This window comes from Protobothrops mucrosquamatus, unplaced genomic scaffold (assembly GCF_001527695.2).
Source record: "Protobothrops mucrosquamatus isolate PMUCROS unplaced genomic scaffold, P.Mucros_1.0 scaffold500, whole genome shotgun sequence".
Lineage (NCBI taxonomy): Eukaryota > Metazoa > Chordata > Lepidosauria > Squamata > Viperidae > Protobothrops > Protobothrops mucrosquamatus.
In genome coordinates this window covers 216692-238611 of record NW_015386816.1, presented here as the reverse complement: position 1 = coordinate 238611, position 21920 = coordinate 216692, and the positions used below count along the sequence as shown (strand labels likewise).

The window sequence follows — 21920 nt, the reverse complement described above, 5'->3', positions numbered from 1 at the left end:
CTAACCCTAACCCCAATCCCAACTCTAATCCTGAGTAGGTTTCCATGCCATTAGGACTTTTCCATGTAGGTTACTAAGAATTGAATAGTAGGGGGATTGTAAATGTAAGAGGCCTCCATGCCTAACTAGCTTCTCCAAACCTGTCAGTGACATTTGTTTTCCTCTCTGAATCTAAGGGAGCCTAACCCTAAGTGAATTTCCATCCTTCCCTTCTAGCATTGAAGATGTTACCGAGTCAAGTAAACAACCAAGTTCATAAAGCACCAAGGACTCACAGTTCAACCCTAAACTAAATATATTCTCTTCTCTTCTACAGGAATTTGAGCTAGTTACTTTGTTCTGTGGAGAGGAACATTCTTTATAAAATCAGTTAATGTAGGTCAAAGCTGTATTTCATAGATAACAAGGGAAGCATGGTTTTAACTTTACTTTTTGCTTTAGTTGTTTCAAATGCCAATTTGTTGGCTTTTCCTGTCAGTATTGGTGGAATACTCATGTATATAAACAGAGAACAAACCCCACTCACTTCTAGCACTGAAGATGTTACCTAGTTGGGTAATGAAATACTGTATCTGCAAGCAAGCAACCAACCTCAGAAAGCATTTGGAAGCCCATAGCTGAAATTCTTTATATTATCTCTTTATATATTTCACTATCTGTGATTTAAATTTGAACAAAATAACTGTTCTAAAGAAAATCTTTCTTATTTCACACAGAGGACCCAGGATCTGTCTGCAAAAAAACTTACTCCCCCCAATATTTTTGTGAACACTTGAATTCAAAACTATTAATATATTTTGAAAAATATTCAGTACTTCCCAATTAGAAAGTCACCTTTTAAAAGGAAGGGTCTGTTTTAGTTGAATCAGCTCACATTTCAATCTATTTAACACAGGAAATCAAATATAATAAATCACAATACCTCTGCGGAAAGTTTTATCATTTTAAAAAAGCGGCAGCTGAAGTAGGATAATCACAAATTATAATCACAACACAAGCCTACCAATGAAGGATGATTTATGACAGAAATGGCTAGGAATCACAGCAACTGACCCTGAACATAGTTAACATGCTGTATGGCATATGCTGATTTGGGAAACTGTTATCCTAAGGGTTATAGGCTCCTTATCCTCTTTTCACCTTCTTCAAGTTAGAAAAGTTTAAAAGACAATTGTGTTTCTTTTGTGGAGGAAAACACTCTGCAAATATTAGTCTACATTGAATGTGCAATCTATGTAAACGGCAAGGGAAAGCTAAGAACCTTCCAAGCAGAAACAAGAATCTGAAGCTGATTCATAAGAAATTTATAATTTTAGTACCCCTAAACTGCATCCGAGGTGGTGGAAAAGAAGGTGATGGGATGTGTAGGATAGTTGGAAAGGAGGAAAGAGGAGAGGTCATGGTTAAGAGGGGGAGGAAGGAAGAGGGAAGTAGGTAGGAAGGTTGAGGGAGTGTGGATGCGGGGGGGGGGGAGACCGCCGGTTATTTCTGAATACTTACTGAGTAGGCCTTTTTTATGTGTTTGTTTTTCTAATGAAATGCACCATATTTGTATTATTTGTCCATATGTTTATTTGAAAAATTAATAAAATTTGTAAAATCGAAGAAATTTATAATTTCTTAACATGTACAAACTAATGATTGGGCTTTCTGTGATATGTAGTCAGAGAAGTCTCAAACTGATAAGCTACATTCTCAGCTACTGAACTATCTCAAATGTTACTGAATCACTCTTAAGCTAAGGCTAGTTATCTTGAAAGTTGTTTAATTCTGCATTGGCCACAATAAATGAAAAAAATGGAAAGGTGATACTCTTTGTAATCTGTATACAACTGATATTATTTTTTATATCAAGCCGATGAACATGAAATTCCATGAAAATGTACAGTCTATAAACTACATCTATGAAATATAAACTGTCTATAATATATGGAAATTCGGTTCAATTGCTTTATGTCTGGTCTAGAATTAAGTAAAATAATCCTAAGGATAACTCCTTACCTCTTTCAGTATGATCATTTTTTTAAAAAGTAAAACCAACAAATATGAAACTAATTGTCCCACATTTTGTGCCATGCAAATTTATTAGATGTAAAGATTAAAATATTTTTTGTAAACATTTGAACGACAAAGGGAGGGAGTGAAGAGGGAGACACTATTAAAGTACAGATAAAATTAAATCTCATTTTATCTGATCAGTAATTTGTCCCTTTTATTAAATTGGAGCTAAATCTGCTAAACATGCAAACTATCTCATACTTATGACATGGACAGCAGTCCTCATTTTCCTCCTCAGAGTTTCATTTCTTTAAGTTTTTGTGTGGTTTAATGATACTTTTTATCAGTTTGTGTGCTTCAGATAATGTGTTAAGATTTTAAGATTGCTTTTACCAATTGTTTTTATTTGCTTTGCAGTTATTGTTAACTACTTTAAGAACTGTCTTGATGTATTTATTTAATCAATTTATATTTCTATTTAAAATTAACTCTAAGGGCAACTTACAGTATAGTTAGTTGCCTGGAAAATGTTGGCCATAGATCAGCATCATCTTTAATGACACAGCTGCAACCTATTGTTTCCTGAAATATCTATATTGAGGGATTAAATTTTAAAAAATGGTGTTAAATTTAGAACACAAAACTTCCAGGAAATAATAAGACTTACCTACAGTCAGCTGTCCTGTTATGTGTCCCATATGATTTCTTGCATTCATGGTAACATTCCTATCTGACTGTAAGACCAGTGGACTGTCCTGGAAAAAAATGTATATAAACAATGAAATGAGAAGGAAAAACTGCAGAGAGCGAATCAGAGTATTCCTGTCAAAGATGAAATATCTTGATGAGATCAAGTTGAAATTCATGTTTTTATTTTAATTTAAATTGGTTGTTTTTAATGGTTTTTATAGGGAAGAAACTGTATATTGTGCAGGTCAGAAGGAAGGATGAGAAAATATTTGCAAACCCCTCATAGCCTGTTTCAGCTCCTTCCCTTGGGATGGTGCTATAGGGTATTGCATGCCAAGACAACTAGACACTGGGACAGTTTTTTCCCCCTTTTTCCATCACTCTGCTGAACACATAATTCTCACAATTCTATCCAATGTGTATGCATATCAACCCAAAGAGTGTGGCTGAAGCATTATTATTTATTCCTTCTATTACTATTTATTATTATTTATTAACTTCTTTACTTCCCCTTTTATTATTATTATTATTATTATTATTATTATTATTATTATTATTATTATTATTATTATTATTATTATTATTATTATTATTATTATTATTATTATTATTATTTTCTCTGTTGCCTTGCAAGTCCACTATGTACTTCTGTACTGAAGACAAATTCCTTGTGTGTCTAATTACACTTGGCCAAATTAAGTATCCAATCCAATCCAATCCAATTCATATTCTTGATTGTAAGTGAAATGCAATTAAATGCATTTAATGCACAAATGCAATTAAATAAAATAAATAAACAAACAAATAAATACAGTTTTGCTAATGGCAGGTACATGACAATATATAGAATGTGAGTTTGGAATTACACTATGATGCCAAATGTATCAGTTATTGTCTCACACAACTCCATCCCATGTTGATGCAAAAGGCTTACCAAATGACAAGGTAATATGTGATGGTGAAGGTTCATTCTCCGAGCTTTTGGTTGGTTTCCAAACATTTTGTTACCATGCTAGGTAACATCTTCAGCAGCATTTAGGGACATCCCTTGAACACCACTGAAGATGTTACCTAGCCTGGTTATGAAACATTTGGAAACCAACCCACAAGCTTGGAGAACGAACCTTGACCGTCATTCTACACCCGAGCTACAGATATTCACCACTATTGCAAAGGTAATATGTCGCCACTGCATATATGTGCATACTGAATAACTGTAATTTGGCTTTAAAGCAGCTATACTCTTTTTTCTAGTACATTTTCTAACACTGAAGGCAATGGGACTGCTAAAGATGATAATTAAGACATTCAGAGTGTGAAAGAAAGAATGATAAAAAATGCCCCTGAGTTATTAAGGATGAGGCTATTCCATTCTAAACAGCAGTAAGTGAACCAAATGGGAATCATTTTCAAAGGCTGAGTACTGGTTCCCAGCACTAAAGATACATCATAAAAAATGAATGATAGAAGATTCTCACTTTGTTGGACTTTTGGATGATTCCCGAGCCTTATTCACAGAGGTTTTAGCAAAACAATAAATAAAAAGTAGCTGCTAAACGAAATGAACTAAGCCTAGTTCTGCTCAAAATATTTGTTTTGTGCATCTTAGAAATTTAGCAGTTTTGGCCATGTAATGCCATTGCCATCTTAATCCAAAATAAAACTCCCTTCACTTGGCTTAAACTGATAGCTTTGGCTAAAATTCAAGCCAGTGTATGTTTGTTTCCTATTAATTATTTGTATTCTATTTCTTAATTCTTTGCTGGTGAATGTATTTCTTAGAAATTTAAATGTACATCCTATCTTTCATCCAATACATTCCACATGGTGCTTCATCCCTTCCTCAATTTCGTCCTCACCTCACCTCTTCTTTCTTCAGGCCTAAGACAACCAAAGTGAGCTTAATGACTGGCTGAGATTTAAACTTGGCTTTCTTCCATTCATGGCTAACTTTCACTAGCCCCACTTTCTTAAGGTACATTAGATTTATATCCCCAGAAACCCCCACTCAACATAAAATTCCTGTCCATGAGATTTTATGCACATTCATATATTCAGTGCAAAACATTTAACATAAATGGAACAACATATGTGGAAAAAACTATGCTGGTGAGAATGTTTCTATCCCGTTATACCAAATACAAGGGCAGAATAAAAAAAATCGATGTATATGAGAATAAATAAGTTACTGTTTATCTTGTTATGCAATACATATACCCCAAAACAACTGTTTCTTAGCAACGGAATACTTAGCAATGGAATACTGCATCCAGTTTTGGTCACCACGATGTAAAAAAGATGTTGAGACTCTAGAAAGAGTACAGAGAAGAGCAACAAAGATGATTAGGGGACTGGAGGCTAAAGCATATAAGGAACGGCTGCTGGAATTGGGTATGTGTAGTTTAATGAAGAGAAGGACGAGAGGGGACATGATAGCAGTGTTCCAGGGGCTGCCACAAAGAAGAGGGAGTCAAGCTATTTTCCAAAGCGCCTGAAGGCAGGACAAGAAGCAATGGATGGAAACTAATCAAGGAGAGAAGCAACCTAGAATTAAGGAGAAACTTCCTGACAGTTAGAACAATTAACCAGTGGAACAATCTGCCTCCAGAAGCGGTGAATGCTTCAACACTGGAAGTTTTTAAGAAGAAACTGGACAGCCACTTGTCCGAAATGGTATAGGGTTACCTGCCTGAGCAGGGGGTTGGACTTGATGACCTCCAAGGTCCCTTCCATCATCATCATCATCATCATCATCATCATCATCATCATCATCATCATCATCATCATCATCATCATCATCATCATCATTATTATTACACAAATCCAATAAGAAAGGGATTATCAGGTATGTTATTTGCTGTGATGGACCAATGTATATAAATTTAAGATACTTCTTTTATCAAATCTTCTTTCTTCTCCTCAACAAAATCAGATGTCTTAAAACAATATAGCAGACTACCGGTTCTTTGTGAATTGAATAACTTTTCTGTAAATACCAGGACTTTTTTTTATTACATTTTAAAACCACCCATCTCTCTCACAGAGGGACTCTGGATGGTTTACAATAAAATATTTTAAAACATAAAAACTGTATAAAATTTAAAACAGGCAAGGATGTTAAAACTGTATTTTTAAATTAAATCCTCATGGTGATTTAACTCTCATTAAATCCCCATGAGATTTCTTACTTGATACTCATATTAGCATAAATTGCTTTTCCTTTGAAAACACATTTTAAAGTTAACATTTGTATATCTTGTCTATTTATAAATCAAGAATAGTAATTCATGAGAGAAAATACTTCAAATAAATAAAATGAAGTAGTTTTAGTTTGTATCTGAAATAAAAAAGATTTCATATAAATCACTTTATGAAAACAAACTTAGTTTAAACAAAAAATTAGGAATTCTGGCTTCTAGTGCTGCCTTTTTTTTAATGGAACAGCCCTATACATATATATTTAAACATTAGGCTGCTATGTTTAATTAGGCTTATTCTTGATAAGAAATTAAGAGAATAAGGACTGAGTTACATGTTGCTATATTTTTGTATTCCTCCTACCTCTACAAAGTCTTATATTCTATGTTGCCTGTTTTATAGTTATTTGAAGCTTGGAAAGGGAACACAAGTTAAGAACATGTAATAGCTGATCAATGCAGGGAAAGTTGAATCCACTAAGAATAATCCATCCAGTAAATATATAGGAAGCAGAAATCCTCTTGTGCAAATAGTAGTTAAAACTAAGCCTATATCTGGTTTTTAACTGTTCAAACTTCTTGTCTACTAGAACAATGTTTCATGAACATCTTTGGAGGAAGTAGATGAGTGATTAAGGACCTCATGTGGTTCTGAAGATTGATATTTGTCTGAGACTAGGGGAAGATGGAGGTTCTGTCAGGTTTTCATTCTCCAGTCAAAGAATGGATCTGTTGGCTTGGAAGATTCTAAGTAGGAAGAGTTTGTTTATTTGAAAACATAGTCTACTCTAACTTCATCCTCTGTAATGGAATGTGTGGATGATCTTGGGGAAATAGTAGAAGAAATGCCACCTAGAAACAATCAGATAAGAGAGGCAGAATCCCCCAGTGTCTTAACAGTCAGAGAAAGAAACTTAAGAAGGATCCATCCTAATTGTTCAGGTGGTTAAAAGTGGTGGCAGGAAGTTTGTACTTTTGTCAAGTTTGTAGTTTGTCAGCTCTCTCAGGTAAACCAGACAGAAAACACTATTAGATGAGCTAAATCTACTTTACTGTAAAGCTACATTAACAGAATCTGGCAACTCTAGAAGTACAAACTTCCCACCACTACTTTTAAGCACTTGATCCATTAGGGTATGTGCTTCCTAAGTTTCTTTCTTTAATCATTAAGCTATTGGGCATTCTTGCCTCATTTATCTGATTGTTTCCTAGGCAGCATCTCTTTCCCTCATTCCCCAAGGTCATCCACATATTCCATGATATTCTCTGAAAATCTTTTGCTAAATTCTGAAAAATCTAATAACAATGATTAACCATTACTCATTTTATCCATGTGTGCATTGGTTCAGACATTCTTTATAGCTTGATAGCTCAGGAGCATTAACCCAAAGATTTTGACTTTGGCTTTGCCTAATACTGAAATGTGACCTGCAATTAAAAATCAACCTCCATTGTACAGAACTGACCTCCATTGTAGAGAGTTAGAGCTTGAGAAGATGTAATGCATTACTTGCTATTATTTTCCAAGAATGCATACCCCACTTTTAAAAACTGGAGGATTATGAAACAAAACAATACTGAAAATTCTTATAACAACAACAACAATTAATTTCAGGGTCTTTAAATCATAGAGCAAGTATGGTGAACTTCTGTTGAAATAATAAGCTTTCCAAATAATATATTGGAAGCCAAATGTTGATGGTAAGTGAGTCTTAAGCAAACAATGACAAGGCAGAATCAATATAATGTCTACTTATTTCTCTCTTTTGTATTTCAGTTTCTAAAACTTTCTCTCTCCTGGGTCTTCATAAAGAAAGCTAGAAAAATTGGATTTGACTGAACTGGTCGCAAGCAGAAGACTTTTAACATTACATTAGAATTTGCAGGACCACAAGTAGAGTTATACAGAAGACTTGAAAGCATCATATCCCATTTGTCATTGCAGCATTCAACACTGAGTATGAGTTAAACTAAATTTTGAGTAGTAGCTGCACATTATTTTCTATATCTCTTTTTCTCCAGTCTGAAGCTCTCATGAAAATACATTTCTAGGCTATTTCATATGTTATTTCACTTCATCAGCTTGCATACAGGAAGGTTTGAAAATCTGAGATCTGATAAATAGTATGACAAATGTATTATCTATCTGGTTTTTAAAAATTATTTCCAATTCTCAGTGGATTGCCAATCAGCTTGTTCTCCTGCAGCTTAGCAGATGAAAGGTGATTCTTGGCTTCTCTGTTTCTCCAGCTGCAGAAACATGATTGTTTGGGAACCATCATGTCCAAAGCAATCATTTTGGCTGAGGATATGCACATACCAAGGGACTTCTTGGCAACAAAAGCAGATGCTAGAGATATTTTTCCTAAGTAGTGATTAGTTTGTTGATATACCTTCTGGACTTCTGAAGATCATTAAATGCAGTACTAGTGGCCTGGCAAAAGAGGCTGTGGTAATAACAGATTTAATGGCTGATGTAACAGGAATATCACCAAGAACTGCTTTGTTGCTCATAAGATTATTAGGAAAGCCTCTGTTTATAGCACCAATAACATATGGGTATATGAATTAGAATGATTTTCAGTAACATTGATGCAGTCTCAAAGTTAAATTCATTTTATATTGTCTTTCCATTTTAGAAAACATTAAACTTACAATGTACTGCAATTCTCAGCCTCTGGAGTTTGTTTTAAGACAATAGGTTTATGGGCTGTCACTTGGATTCAAATCTTGCCTTTGGATCTTTGATCTAGGAATGGTTATATTGCTTTTAAAAGTTTCCTATCCTCCTAGGTCTTCGCATTTTTATAGAATGATAGGGCTGGAAGGGACCTTGGAGGTCTTCTAATCCAACCCTCTGCCTAAGGCAGAAGTCCTTATACAGTACCATCCCAGACAAATGGTTCCCCAATCTTTTCTTGAAAACCTCCAACAATGAGGCACCTACAATTCTGGGAAGCAAGCTGTTCTATTGCTTAATTGTTGAACTATTGGACTAAGGGTGACATGATAGAAGTGTTCCAATATCTAAGGGGTTGCCACAAAGAAGAGGGAGTCAGCCTACTGTATTCTTCAATGGATGGAAACTAATCAAGGAGAGAAGCAACTTAGAACTAAGAACAAGCAAAGCCCCATCTGTGGGATGCAGGCAGCACACAAAACCATGCACTCTCCGGTCCACAGAAAAACCTTTCTCCACGGAACCGGTCCCTGGTGCCCAAAAGGTTGGGGGATCTCTGGACTAGAACCCCCAAGGTCCCTTCCAACCCTGTTATTCTGTTCTGTTATTCTGCACATTCCACTTAATCAAAAGACAAATATTGCAGACCAAAAAGAGAAACTAGCTTAAGAGATTTTAAAACAGTGATGATTCTTCAGACAACAATTTCTTTTGGAAAAAGACAAGTGGAAGGGGAAAAGAGTGGGCAAAGCAAGCATTATCCAAACACTCTCACCTTCTCCTCCCTGACCCCCTCTCCTTTCCCTCTCCATTTGCCCTCCCTCCATTCCTCTTCCTCTCCTCCCCCTAGCCCCCTCATGATCTAACTCTCCCTCCCTATCCCCATCTCCCTCTTTTCCCCTCTTTCTCCCTCACTCTCCCCTTCCCCGTCTCCCTTCCCCCCTCCCTTTTCCTTTTCCTCTCCCTCCTCCCCTTCTATTCCTAATCTTTCCTCTGGCTTTTGCTCTCCTTTTTTCTTCCCCCTTCCCCTTCTCCTTTCTCCTTCCCCTCACTGTCCCCTTTCCCTTTCTGTCCCCTCATCTTCCTCTCCCTCTTTGTTTCTCTCCATTTCCCTGACTGTCCCCCTTATCCTGATCCTCAAACTCACCCTCATCCTAACTTTCACCCTCACTCTAATCCTAATCCAAACCCAAACTCTGATAGATGGTTACAAAAAAGGGGGAAGGTTTCCCAGAGTCCAGGAGCCCTTCTGAAGACCAACCTGCCTCTTGGGAGGCATCTTCATTCTGATAACTGATAACTGACAGTAACTGACACTTGAGCCTGCAGGTGTGAAGTCATAAAGCCATCAGAATTCCCAAGGAGATGACCTGCCTCCCTTTATCCTCCTACCAAAGGTCACTTGCTCCATCTTTTCTACATGCACCAATGCCAGGCAAATGTCTTTTGGAAGCTACCAAACTAATCACTAAGGATGCCTGTTCCTCATTTTTTGATTTGAAAGTATAGCGCCTTGGGCGTAGACTGCTTTTTCCTGTGGAAGCTCTGCTGGGCTAGTTTCCTGAACAGGACTCATTGGGGCAGCTGTTGGTCAAGTTCCCATCTGAGAATCTCCCTCCCCAATGATTCTCTTTCTGTTGCCATGCTGATTTTTTGTTTGTCCTAGCATCCCTTTGTCTTGGGTCAGCTCCCATTTTAGTTTTAAGGTTTAGCATCTTGGAGAACCCAGTTTGGTGTTGGAAAACATAGTTTGGCTGGCAGAAGAAATGGAACACTATCTTAGATTCCCTCCTTGGATTTCTCTAATATTTAGACTTTGGTGTGCAGAACAAAAATGAGGGTGCCTAGTCTAATGAAAAGAAGGACCATGGGTGATATGAAAGCAGTGTTCCAATATTTGGGGGGTTGCCACAAAAAAGAGGGGGACAACCTATTCTCCAAAGCACCTGAAGGCAGAACAAGAAGAAATGGATGGAAACTAATCAAGAAGAGAAACAACATAGAATTAAGGAGAAATTTCCTGATGGTTAGAACAATTAATTAGTGGAACCACTTGCGTCCAGAAATTGTGGGTGCTGGATATTTTAAAGAAGAGATTATGGGTCCTTGGTGCTCTCTGCGCTTTCTTGTTTTCTTGCTGACATTTCATTACCCAAACTAGGTAACATCTTCAATGCTAGTAAGGAGTGAAATTTGCTATCAGATTATGTTCTAGTGGCTTGCCTGTCAGTGTTGGTGTGGGTGGTCTCAAAGTTTCTTTGGTTGGGCTGTTTGCTGTTGACTTCTTTGGCAGTTTCTTGACTGAAGTATTGTTTACTTGATGGTCTGATGTTAACCTTGGAGTTAAACTATGCTAATCTGGGTGCTGATTGCTGGTGGAGAGAAGCTTGGGTCTTTTTGTTCCATTTTGGGCTGGGTAATAGTGTTGCATAGTCTATAGATGTTGTTAATGTCTATGTGTCTACTATTGGTGGTTTGTCAGAGTGCCAGGCTTTTAGAAATTCCTTGGTGTGTTTGGACTTGGCTTGGTCTAGAAAAGATTGGACAATCATTTGTCTGAAATGGTATAGGGTTTCCTTCCAGAGCAGGGGGTTGGACTAAGAAGACCTCCAAGGTCCCTTCCAACTCTGTTATTCTTGCTGCCAGGAGGTTTCTCCTTATTTCCAGGTTGGATGTCTCTTTCATGAATTTCTATCCATTCCTTCTTGTTCTACTCTCAGGAGCTTTGGAAAATAAGTTAACCCCCATCCTCATAATTGTCACTGATCACAATGTATTTACAAACATTGCAGCATCCCAGAGTCACATGATCACCATTACCCACCTTTGTAGGGGGTTTACAACAAGAAAAATCAATGGGGGAAATCAAATTTGCTTAACAATTATGGGAAAAAAGGTCTTAAACATGGGTATGACTCATTTAATGATGTTACTTAGCAGTGAAAATTCCAGTCCCAGTTATGGTCATAAGTCAAGGACTACAACAATAGCATTCATTGAAAGAGCCAATTTATTAACACTACCTGAAAAACAACAGTTAGAAAATTGTCTACAACTGCTGAAAAATCCAGGCCCAAAAAGGCAATACATTTAAACAATATATCAATTGATAAATATGGTAGCAGAGTTGCTATTTTCATAGTGGTGTCATTTGTATAACCATGGAGGAAGATAGGACTGCCTACGTCCTCTGCCTGAATATGATACAATGAATGGAATGAACAAGAAAATCGTCAACACAAATTTGTAAACTCCTACAGTAGCTACATGTGCAACTTAACTTCTCAATCATGGAGATAAAAATGCACTATGTCTTTTTCAAGCATCATCCTACACACACAGATGTTTTGAGATGGAGCTATCACAGTGATATCAAAAGTTGGTCAAGGCAATGATTATAAATATAAGACAGATAAAAATAAAGAAATTCCTAGCATAATATTTTCCTAACTTTTGAAAGTACACTTTAGTGCCAGTTAGAAGCTTTCTTGCATGCATGTAGTCATTAAAATGTTAAGATACTTACAGGAAATAACTAGATTTAATTATTATTCTATAAAAGAACAGATTTGCTCATGTTATTCTTTTCTAAGCTGAGATAAAATTCATTATAGCTAATCCTCATTTAGCAATTGCTTCAGATAGTGACAGTTTGCAAATACAACAGTAATAAATGGTAATAAAAATTATATTCTGACCAGCACATGCATTTTCAATAACAAAAGCCTTCAATGTAACACTGATTAAGGTCTGGTCAGTTTCAGGCAGCAGCTGCAGCTGACCCAGGATTCTAAACAATTAATTAAAGTCACAGGCCTTGCTTGTTAACTTGAAACAAGTACTTTTTAGGGAAGTTCTGTGCTGTGAAGAAAAGCAGCCCAGAAAGAGATAGCTTGTTAAGCAATCTCTCCACCCTATGAGGAGGCAAAAAAAAAAAAAAAAAGGGTCAGGAACAGGTCATGGTAGGGAGACTTTTATCTGACTGAGACCACAGCAACCAGCAATCTTCACAATCTCTCTCATTCTCTCTGTCACACGGTGCCTTTAGTGACCATTTTGCCTGAACCAATTGCAGTTACAAAATGAGGACTACCTGGACTTTCTTATATAGTGACTTTGTTTTTTAAAAAGGCCTTTACCATCAAATATCTCCATTTTGAGATGAATCTAAGTGAAAAGAGTTGCCTGAATCCATTAAAATGATCAATTAAGTCCTTCACTCTCAATGATACTTGGGTTCTCTGATCTAAGATATGTAAATTATCTTATGGACAGCTACCTGCACAAACCCTTATGTATATAAGTTTCCATGGAAGCTGAAACTCTGTGCATATAAAACTATTGCACAGAGATTTATGTATACAAACATCCCTTGATCAGATGTTTATGCTCAATTCATATGCATAGTGTAGGGAAGTTTGGGGAGTGATAGGGTGTTGGACAGAGCTAGGGATATACAGACTTGATGGATGCTCTTTTGATACATTATTCTTTTTGTCTCTTTATTATGGGATGTGACTAGAGTGCTATAATTATTTAGGGTATGACACCACAATATAATATTGAAAATTATTCTGCTAACATAAAACCAAAGTGAAAGGGTGTTTTTATTTAGCAACTAGTCCTTAATATCAAAGTAGTACTTCTTGAGACTAACCTTGCCTGAAGCAAAACAAAAAAAATGGTACAATTTGTGTTAATATTACAAGGGTGACATTTTTTTCCTCTGTGTTCATTATTACCCCATGAAAACACATCCAATAAGAGACTCTCCTCTTATATGAACTTCCAACCTTATTCAGAAAGATTAAAATAGAACTTATTGTTAGGGGAAAAAGGAAGACTTGAGTCACTCCAAAAGACAAACAAACTCAAACCTTGCTTGTTATAGATATGATATGGATAGCTTTTTCTAACCCTGTTCATTGTTCATTTTAAACAGATGAAAATGGTCCATCTCCTTCCTTTTTTTGGCCCTAATATAGAACTTCATTGTTTTGGTATGTTCAGCTTCATCTAGTAGTGCTTAGCTAAATGTGGCCAGCAGATTTCCTAAGCAATATAATTAGCAATTAAGTTCCAAAAGAGCCAAACTGCTGTTTGGAGCAGGTTACATTGCAGGTTGGCTTATACAATTAGCAAAACTGAAGTTAAATACATTTTTGCTAACTTACTAATAGAACTAAACAAGAGATTATAATTGGTGAAGGAGTGCTATGAAGCATTTCAGTTTCTTCGAGCAGGCAGGGAATGTCGCTAGTATAGTAGCTAGGAAAAGTTACGTTAATGGCGGGTATAGTCATTACTATCCTTATTTTGCATTTTGCAAAATTGTGGATCCTGTTTCTTTGTTTGAATTCTCAGCAGAGAATTGTTTATTCAGGATAGAAGGCTGGAGGCACACATTTACCAGGTGCTTGAACAGGTAAACTGATAGGCAGACAGACCAATCTGTGAGCCAAAATTAGGTTAGTAAGGAAGGGAAATGAGAACAACACCATCTATTTGAATGGATGGTTTGCTTAGTTTTGACATAGCCAAAATACTTCCTCATTCCAGACCAAACTCTCTTGGCTGGGGCAGCCAAAGGACCTCTGTCTGTTAATTCAATATCACCCATATGAAGCAATAGCAACTAATATGTGATAGAGATTAGATAAGCAATATTTCCCTCAGTTCAATGAAATGAGTGCTGTACCAAATATTTTTTCTGCAATTGTTTCTGACCACCCACATTCAATTTGATGGAAAACTAATAGTTTTTTTAAAAAAGAAAAGGAACATAACTGTGAAATTCTCCTAGGTGGAACAAGATTGAACTTACCTTAATAATGAAGCTACCAAGGGAGATGTTATGTGAATGTACTCCTTTGCTATATAACCATCTTTCCAGCATCAGCAGCATCTCTGGCTTCTCATGCTTCAATTAGATCCCAAAGGAAAACTTCATGGAGGACTCATCCCATAAGGCATTTTCAGATCTCTAAGCAGGAGAAGCCAGCAAATCTGCAGAGCAATGGAGAGATGTGTAACTGGAAAAAATAAACATATGTAATCTTTGTTACTTTGCACTACATTTTTTAAAAAGCCACTCAAGTCAATTTGAAAGCATCCTGAGAAGGTGATTTAAGAAAACAGATTTTTCACAAGAAAGGAAAGCCTTAAAAAAATATCAAAGTTTAATAAGCACAATTATTAAGTAAAATAGCGGTACAAAGAGGAAGATATGGACATATGTTCATGAAAAAATGAAACTAAAATGACCTATTCATATTGAATCAAATAATTTTGTTTCAGTCAATACTTTAATGTTTTATCAGGCATTTGGAAAGGGAGGGTTTATATTTATTCTAACAAACAAATCAAATAAATGTCATTTACTTATTCATTTATTAAATTTATATGCTGTTCATCATGTCCTGAATTAGTAGATTATAGTATATATCAAAAATGGGAAAAGAGAAAAAACTGAACTGAAAATACAAAGAATGGAATATTAAATATGTTGACTGCAATTCATATTTTAGAATTTGACTCCAGAGTAGCACAAAAATCCATCACGCCCCTTCTGGATATTGGATGTCTGTTAGAATTATGTCTAAGGTGATTGGCTTGTAAATGAATGAAATAATGTATTTAAAAGTTAGTGAGATTGGTACTGATAGCGCACATGTTTTAACTCACTAGATGGTCAACAGTCTTGGATGTGTTTCAGGTAACAAATAAGGCAGTGTTGAAAACACAGCTTCTTCTGTGCTCTCTCTTTAAGGTTATAATGATTTCTGAATAAAAGACTACAGTTAATGGGGCTGGGGAAAAGAGGCTGTATCAGTTTACTTGTATTTGAGAAGCAAGGGAGTGTTTTGTACTCAGCACAAAGCTTGTGAAGCTCCTTTAAGTGGAGCAAGTCATGACAACCACATGAAGATTTCATTTGTATTCCCTCTTTGCATGCCCAGGGCAGCCAATCACTTCAGTGTGATGTGTTCTTCTCTCAGGTGAATCACCTCTTAATAGCTTTAAAGAGATTTAAGGAGTGGATTTCAGCAGGTGAAATTATCTGGGCTTTTATTTCCTCTTGAAATTGCTCTAGGATCTAAATAATTTAACCGGTATAAAAGCAGTGTGGCTATGAAAATAAAATGCACAATCTACAGATCCTAGGCTCTGAAAAATGGCTCCTTTTCACTCAAATGTATAAACTGCTCAAATTTGCAAGACCAAGTCAATTCAGGATTTTGTCTGTACAGTGCAACTAGCAATTCCTTGAAGTTTTTCTAGGTAAAGAAAAAATAAAGTTCTCTGCTTGGTATATACCCAGAATTTTGGGCATTATTGCACCAACCTTAGAGATTCTTGCATACACTATATAGAATTCTATATAGAATTTTGTGAGATGAAGCCCACCCATCTTCAAGTTGTTAAGTTTGAGAAACACTGCCCCCCACTATGGAGGAATGGTTGGTCAAGTTGACAGACTGCTGAAATTGATAGATTGAAAATACATTAACTACATTTATAGGTAACTGAAAGCCTCTTATGGACTTTTTACTTAAAAATGAAAAAGAATGAAGGTGATTTATGGTTGTGGTGATTACACAGAATAGATTATAGAAAGTAATAAAGTGATGTAACTTTAGAGAACTAAAATATATTTGTACTTATAACTGATGGGTAGATGATCAGAAGCCACTTCTTATATCTTTTTTCACTTCCTTTCTATTTTTCTTCAACTTTTCAACTTCTTTGCACTTTCTGCTTTTTCTCTGATCTTTCTCTTTTTTCTTTTACTCTATATTAATATACATTAATAGACAAGTTTTTGTCTTGTTTGACAACTTTAATAAAAATTATATATGAAAGGATGTTTAAAAGAAATTGGACTTTTGATGCTTTGCAACTTCAGAACTGAATTGTTTGAAGGTCTATCACAAGCTAGCACATCGAGATTAAATTTGGATGTACTTCCCACTTTAAGAGCAATCATTTTGCAATATTCCTGGTATGTGTTCGGAGTTTAGTTAAAAAAAAACCCCTTGGAATATCTCTCTATAGATTCTGCAAAACAACAACAACAACAAAAACCTACATACATATAATTGTAACATACTTTGTAGGGATCCAGCAATAAACCAGGTCTGCAAGTAACAGAAACATTATGCTAATGGAATGATACCACAGGGCACACACACCCCAAAAAATTAATGGCAAGCAGTTTGGCACGGATAAAGTACCTTTGTGAATGGTATTCTAAGAACACAATTTTTAAGGCTTTAACTAAATATATTTGTTTGTCCCTCATGCTATGTGATTGTTGCTTTTGAATTGAGTACAGATCCTGTATGGGAGGTCTAAATTCTTTCTACATTTCCTTTTGCTGTATTAAGCAGTCATATCCAATTTCATAATCTTGTCTGCAGCATGGAAAGGAAACAGGATGATTGAGAATTATGTACTAGATACAACAGGGCTCTAAATTGTCAGTAATCTATATTCAGGAGATTTCTTTCCAATATGCAAAGGAGAAAGACTCTACATTTGATCGCCAACAAAAATCTTAAGAAGATACACAGTAACAGAAATGCGTGCATTTCATTAATCAGAGTTATTATATCTAAAGAATCCTTGGTGCTTTCTTAGCTTTGTTGTTTACTTGCAGCCATTTCATTGCCCAATTGGGTAACATCATCAGTGCTAATGAGTGTGGAGTTTGTTCTCTGTTTATATTTCTTTTATTTTTCTTGGTTATCCATGTCAATGTTTTTCAGCCTTAACAACTTTAAGATGGAAGGACTTCAACTCCCAAAATTTTCCAACCAGCATATCTGGGAGTTGATATGCATACATCTTAAAATTACTGGGGTTGAAAAACACCAATCTAAGTGAATAAACAAGGCACCCTTTACAGAATGAATAATTTGAATGAAGCAATACTCTGACACTTACATAATGAATGATATTTTACCTGATGCAAAAACCTGAAACTTCAAGTTATAAAATTTTATAAATATACTAGTTCTATAACAATTGGGAATCTTTAGTTCCTATTGGTTCCAAGGATTTATACACATAGGTGGTGCAGCTGAAACTGAATGGTTTCTTACATGCACCCTCTTTAGATGGAAAGCATCTCTGTTGCATTTGGCAAACCCTCCATTAATTCTATGAATGCAGTTTAGGACTTTTGCTCCCAAATTCTCTCTGACACTACAGCAATAAAAATATCCAAATTAAAATTATAGAACAGAGTATTTATCTTTGACAGAATCATTAATCTTTTGAAAGTTGCATTTCAGTTGCAGCCTTGATAATGTAAATAAGGCCTTTACCTCATTTCTAAAAGCCATTGTATTCTACTTCCATTCCTCACCTGTCACCACCAAGTGATGGAATGCACTTTTTGGCAGCTGAATGAAAATATGTAAGTTTCTTCTTCATCAATGACTTTCTTAAAATAATTTTAGCATCCACAGTACAAATAGTGGAGTCCTTGCTGCTTTCTGAGCATGGTTGTTTGCTTATAGGGATTAATAGGAAATATAGTAATAGCACTTAAGTGTGTATACCACTTCATAGTGCTTTGCAGCCCTCTCTAAGCAGTTTACAGAGTCAGCATATCGCCCCATTTTACCGATCTTGGAAGGATGGAAGACTGAGTCAAATTTAAGCCTGTCAGGATCTAACTCCTGGCTGTGGACAGAGTTAGCTGCAATACTGCATTCTAACCACTGCGTCACCACAGTTCTTAATGGGAAATATACCCCACACTTTGTCACACTGATGTTATTTTCAGTTGGGACTCCACAGTTCAACTTTGGGTTACATATATTCTCTCTATATGGAAAAAATACAAATTCTCAGATTTTTCAACATCTAGAATTTAGTAGCTGAACAATCAAAGTGAGGCATTTCACTTGCATGACTGAGAATGTTCCTTGGTGACCAAGCTGGTACCAATCTGTGGTGTCCTGGTAAATAAAAAATGTAGATTAATATAAGGCTTCTCAAGAAAATATTCACATATGCATTGGTTCCAGCATAAGTAGGATGAGTAAAACCCAGAGTTCAGAACAAAGGGCTTTATTCTCAATTAATTTATTATGTGTGATGGAATATAGCATATCCTGCAATGTGAAGTAAAGGAAAGAGAAAAGAAACTAAGCAACAGTAATTTATGCTCTCATCCTAGTATTATTAGGTGCAAATTTAATCATCATGGAATCTTCATGACCCTTCACTCATGTCAACATTTACAAGCTAGAAGATAATACCATATATTACATTCAGTGAAGGCACTAAGGTCAAATGCTTCATCTCTGAGTGTTTTAACTTAGGCTTTCACTCTTCTAGTGATTACAATAATTAAAATTAAATACTGGTTTATCTAGCTGTGGATTTATTTCAGTGACATTTTCAGTAACTTTTCTTTTTTGTATCTATTGTAAAAACTGTATGAGAGTCACCCAGATTATTCTGATTCCCTTAAACTTTGAAAGAGATTTATGACTCATGAATGCTTTAGATTAGATTAATTTCATTGAGGGCTGCATCAGCATTATGGTTGCCTTCAAAGAGTCAGTTACATGCAAGACTATCATGCATGAGGTAAGCAGTTGTGAGTGCTCTAAGTATCCACTCTGGAGGCTCAGTAGGATGCTGTGAGTCCGGATCATCTGGGGTATAAAGGGGCTGCACTCTTTGCGGCACTCTTAAGGTCCCAATAACCTGAGACCGGAGAGTCTGAGCAGTAGAGAGATTGAACCACAGATCTCTTTCCCAGAGGGGCAGCAGCAGCTTCGAAGGACGTGTGTGCTCTGCAGCAGCACGTGGTTTGGGTTTCTCGACTAGCTTTGGCCGAGGCCCGGTGCGCATGAGCCTCCTGCTTCGCGTTTCCTCGCGTCTTTGGGAAAAAGTCTGCAAGGAAAGTGGCTACTTGTGGGGAAAAGTGTAGCATAGACAAAAGAAGAAGAGGAGGGAAGGGTGTGGGGTGAGAACTGAAGAAACACATGACCTGAGTGGCTTCTGTCCTTTCTCTTTCCTTCTCTCCCTTTCCTTCCCTCACCAGCCACTTGCTTTCAGGCAGAGGGTGCTTTAGCCATGCCCGCCCCTGCAGTTACCGCTGCTGCACAGCTCTGTGCATTGGAGAGGTTCCCACTGCCTGTTCTCTGCTAATGCTTAGCCACTGACAAGACACCTGAAGAAGCGAAGAGGTAACTGCTCAATCACCTATTACTACTAGTTTGCTTGCAGGCCAGATCTAAACACATCAAGGGCCAGATCTGGACCACAGGCCTTGAATTTGACATGTCTGCTTTAGATCATCATTAACATCTGCAGCACTTAATGCTCTGCTCTTAGTGGGGGAATGAAAAGGTCAGTCTTATTCAAAACTGGATGGTCATGTATATTTTGTCTCAGCTGTGCTTTGCTTCTTTTTGGCCTTTAAGGGTTGAGCCCTTAATTGAAGAAAAAAGAGTCTGGGTTGATTGATATGCATTGATTGAATTGCATTGATAAAGCTCTGTTCCTTAATTACACTTTCTGCTGCTAAAGTAGCTTTAACATCTGAGGTCAAAGCTAGATGAAAGGAGAGACAAGTAGAAAGCGGCAGAGTCTAAAAGGAGCAAATTCAAAATCACCTGGATTTATATGGCATGAATTGCAGCAGCAGGTCATATGTGGCCCTCCACAAAGTAATTCCCAAAGTCCTTTCTAATGTTGGTAGCAAATTAATGGGTTTAAAGTGGGAACTAATTAAATGCAATTAATCAGTACTAAATCAAGTTATCTTCTGTTTGAGAGCCTACTACTAGAAAACCAAGGACAATCCTATTAGGCCATGCACTCCAATCTTAGTTATTCTGATGACTGAGCATTGGCCTAACTAAGACTTCCTTAGTAGCAGGGTGTGGAAAAGCAGGCTGCTTAGAAAAACTGCAGGCACCCATGTGCTACCCCTCCCATTTGATCCATTTCTCCAGTGCCAGCATAGCAGAGTTGTCCATAAAGCTGCAATTTTGATACAGGTATGGGAGGAGACATGTGTTTTGTTATCTCTGCACCACCAGCAAACTGAGAAAACAGCACCCAAATACAAGAAGCCATTTTTCCTTCAAAGGGAATGAGTGGTCCAGAAGAAAAAGTAATATAGAAGCACAGCTAAGAAAAGCACAATGTGGTCAGGTGCAAGTACTTCACATGCTGGTCATTAATAGCAGAAAAAAATAAAGCAGAAGAAATCCCAGAGAAAAGAAGGCAGAAGACAGAACAGGATTTGTAAGAAGTAAACTAGTGCTACTATAGAGTGTATTATAATAGTAGTAAATATTGTGATGATAATTGAATAGTTATACTATAGCATGTAGCAAGATTGTAATAGTAATTGAATAGTGGTACAACAGAGTATAGTAATTGTTACAGAAATGGTAATTAGCATATTAATTTAGAAATAATAGCAATAGAACATAATATATAATAGAGATAATAGAAAGCACTGCCCTATATACTTGCAAGTTTCAGCAAGTGACAAAATTAGTGGATCAGAGGAATGCTGTGGATATAATTTACTTGGACTTCAGTAAGGCATTTGATAAAGTAGATCACAACCTACTACTTGATAAGATAGAAAAAAGTGGGTTAGACAGCATCACCACCAGATGGATTCGTAGCTGGCTGACCGGCCGTACTCAGCGTGTGGTCCTCAATGGAACTGCATCTACATGGAGGAAAGTGTGTAGTGGGGTGCCCCAGGGCTCTGTTCTAGGCCCAGTGCTCTTCAACATCTTCATCAACGATTTGAACGAGGGGATAGATGAGGAACTCATCAAATTTGCGGATGACACCAAGCTGGCAGGAATAGCCAACACTCCAGAAGACAGGCTTAAAATTCAGGAGGACCTGGACAGACTTGAACACTGGGCGCTATCTAACAAAATCAAATTCAATGATGAAAAAAGTAAGGTTCTACATTTAGGCAAGAAATACCAAATGTACAGGTATAGTATAGGGGGTACCTTGCTCAATAGTAGTAACTGTGAGAGGGACCTCGGAGTCCTAGTGGATAATCACTTAAATATGAGCCAGCAGTGTGATGCAGCTGCCAAAAAGGCCAACACAGTGCTGGGCTGCATTAACAGAGGGATAGAATCAAGATCATGTGAAGTGTTAATACCACTTTACAATGCCTTGGTAAGGCCACACTTGGAATACTGCATCCAGTTTTGGTCACCACAATGTAAAAAAGATGCTGAGACTCTAGAAAGAGTACAGAGAAGAGCAACAAAGATGATTAGGGGACTGGAGGCTAAAACATATGAGGAACGGTTGCTGGAATTGGGTATGTCTAGTTTAACGAA

The 21920-nt window shown here is 36.7% G+C and overlaps 1 protein-coding gene across 3 annotated transcripts in view; it reads right to left on the bottom strand.

Moving 5' to 3' along the window:
* Nucleotides 1–21920, bottom strand: part of SGCZ (sarcoglycan zeta) — a 203500-nt gene that overhangs the window by 67997 nt on the left and 113583 nt on the right. For all 3 annotated transcript variants that reach the window (XM_015816799.1, XM_029284297.1, XM_029284296.1), the window contains one exon: nt 2666–2753. In XM_015816799.1, the coding sequence (XP_015672285.1) occupies nt 2666–2753 (88 nt within the window). The remainder of the gene's footprint in view (nt 1–2665; nt 2754–21920) is intronic.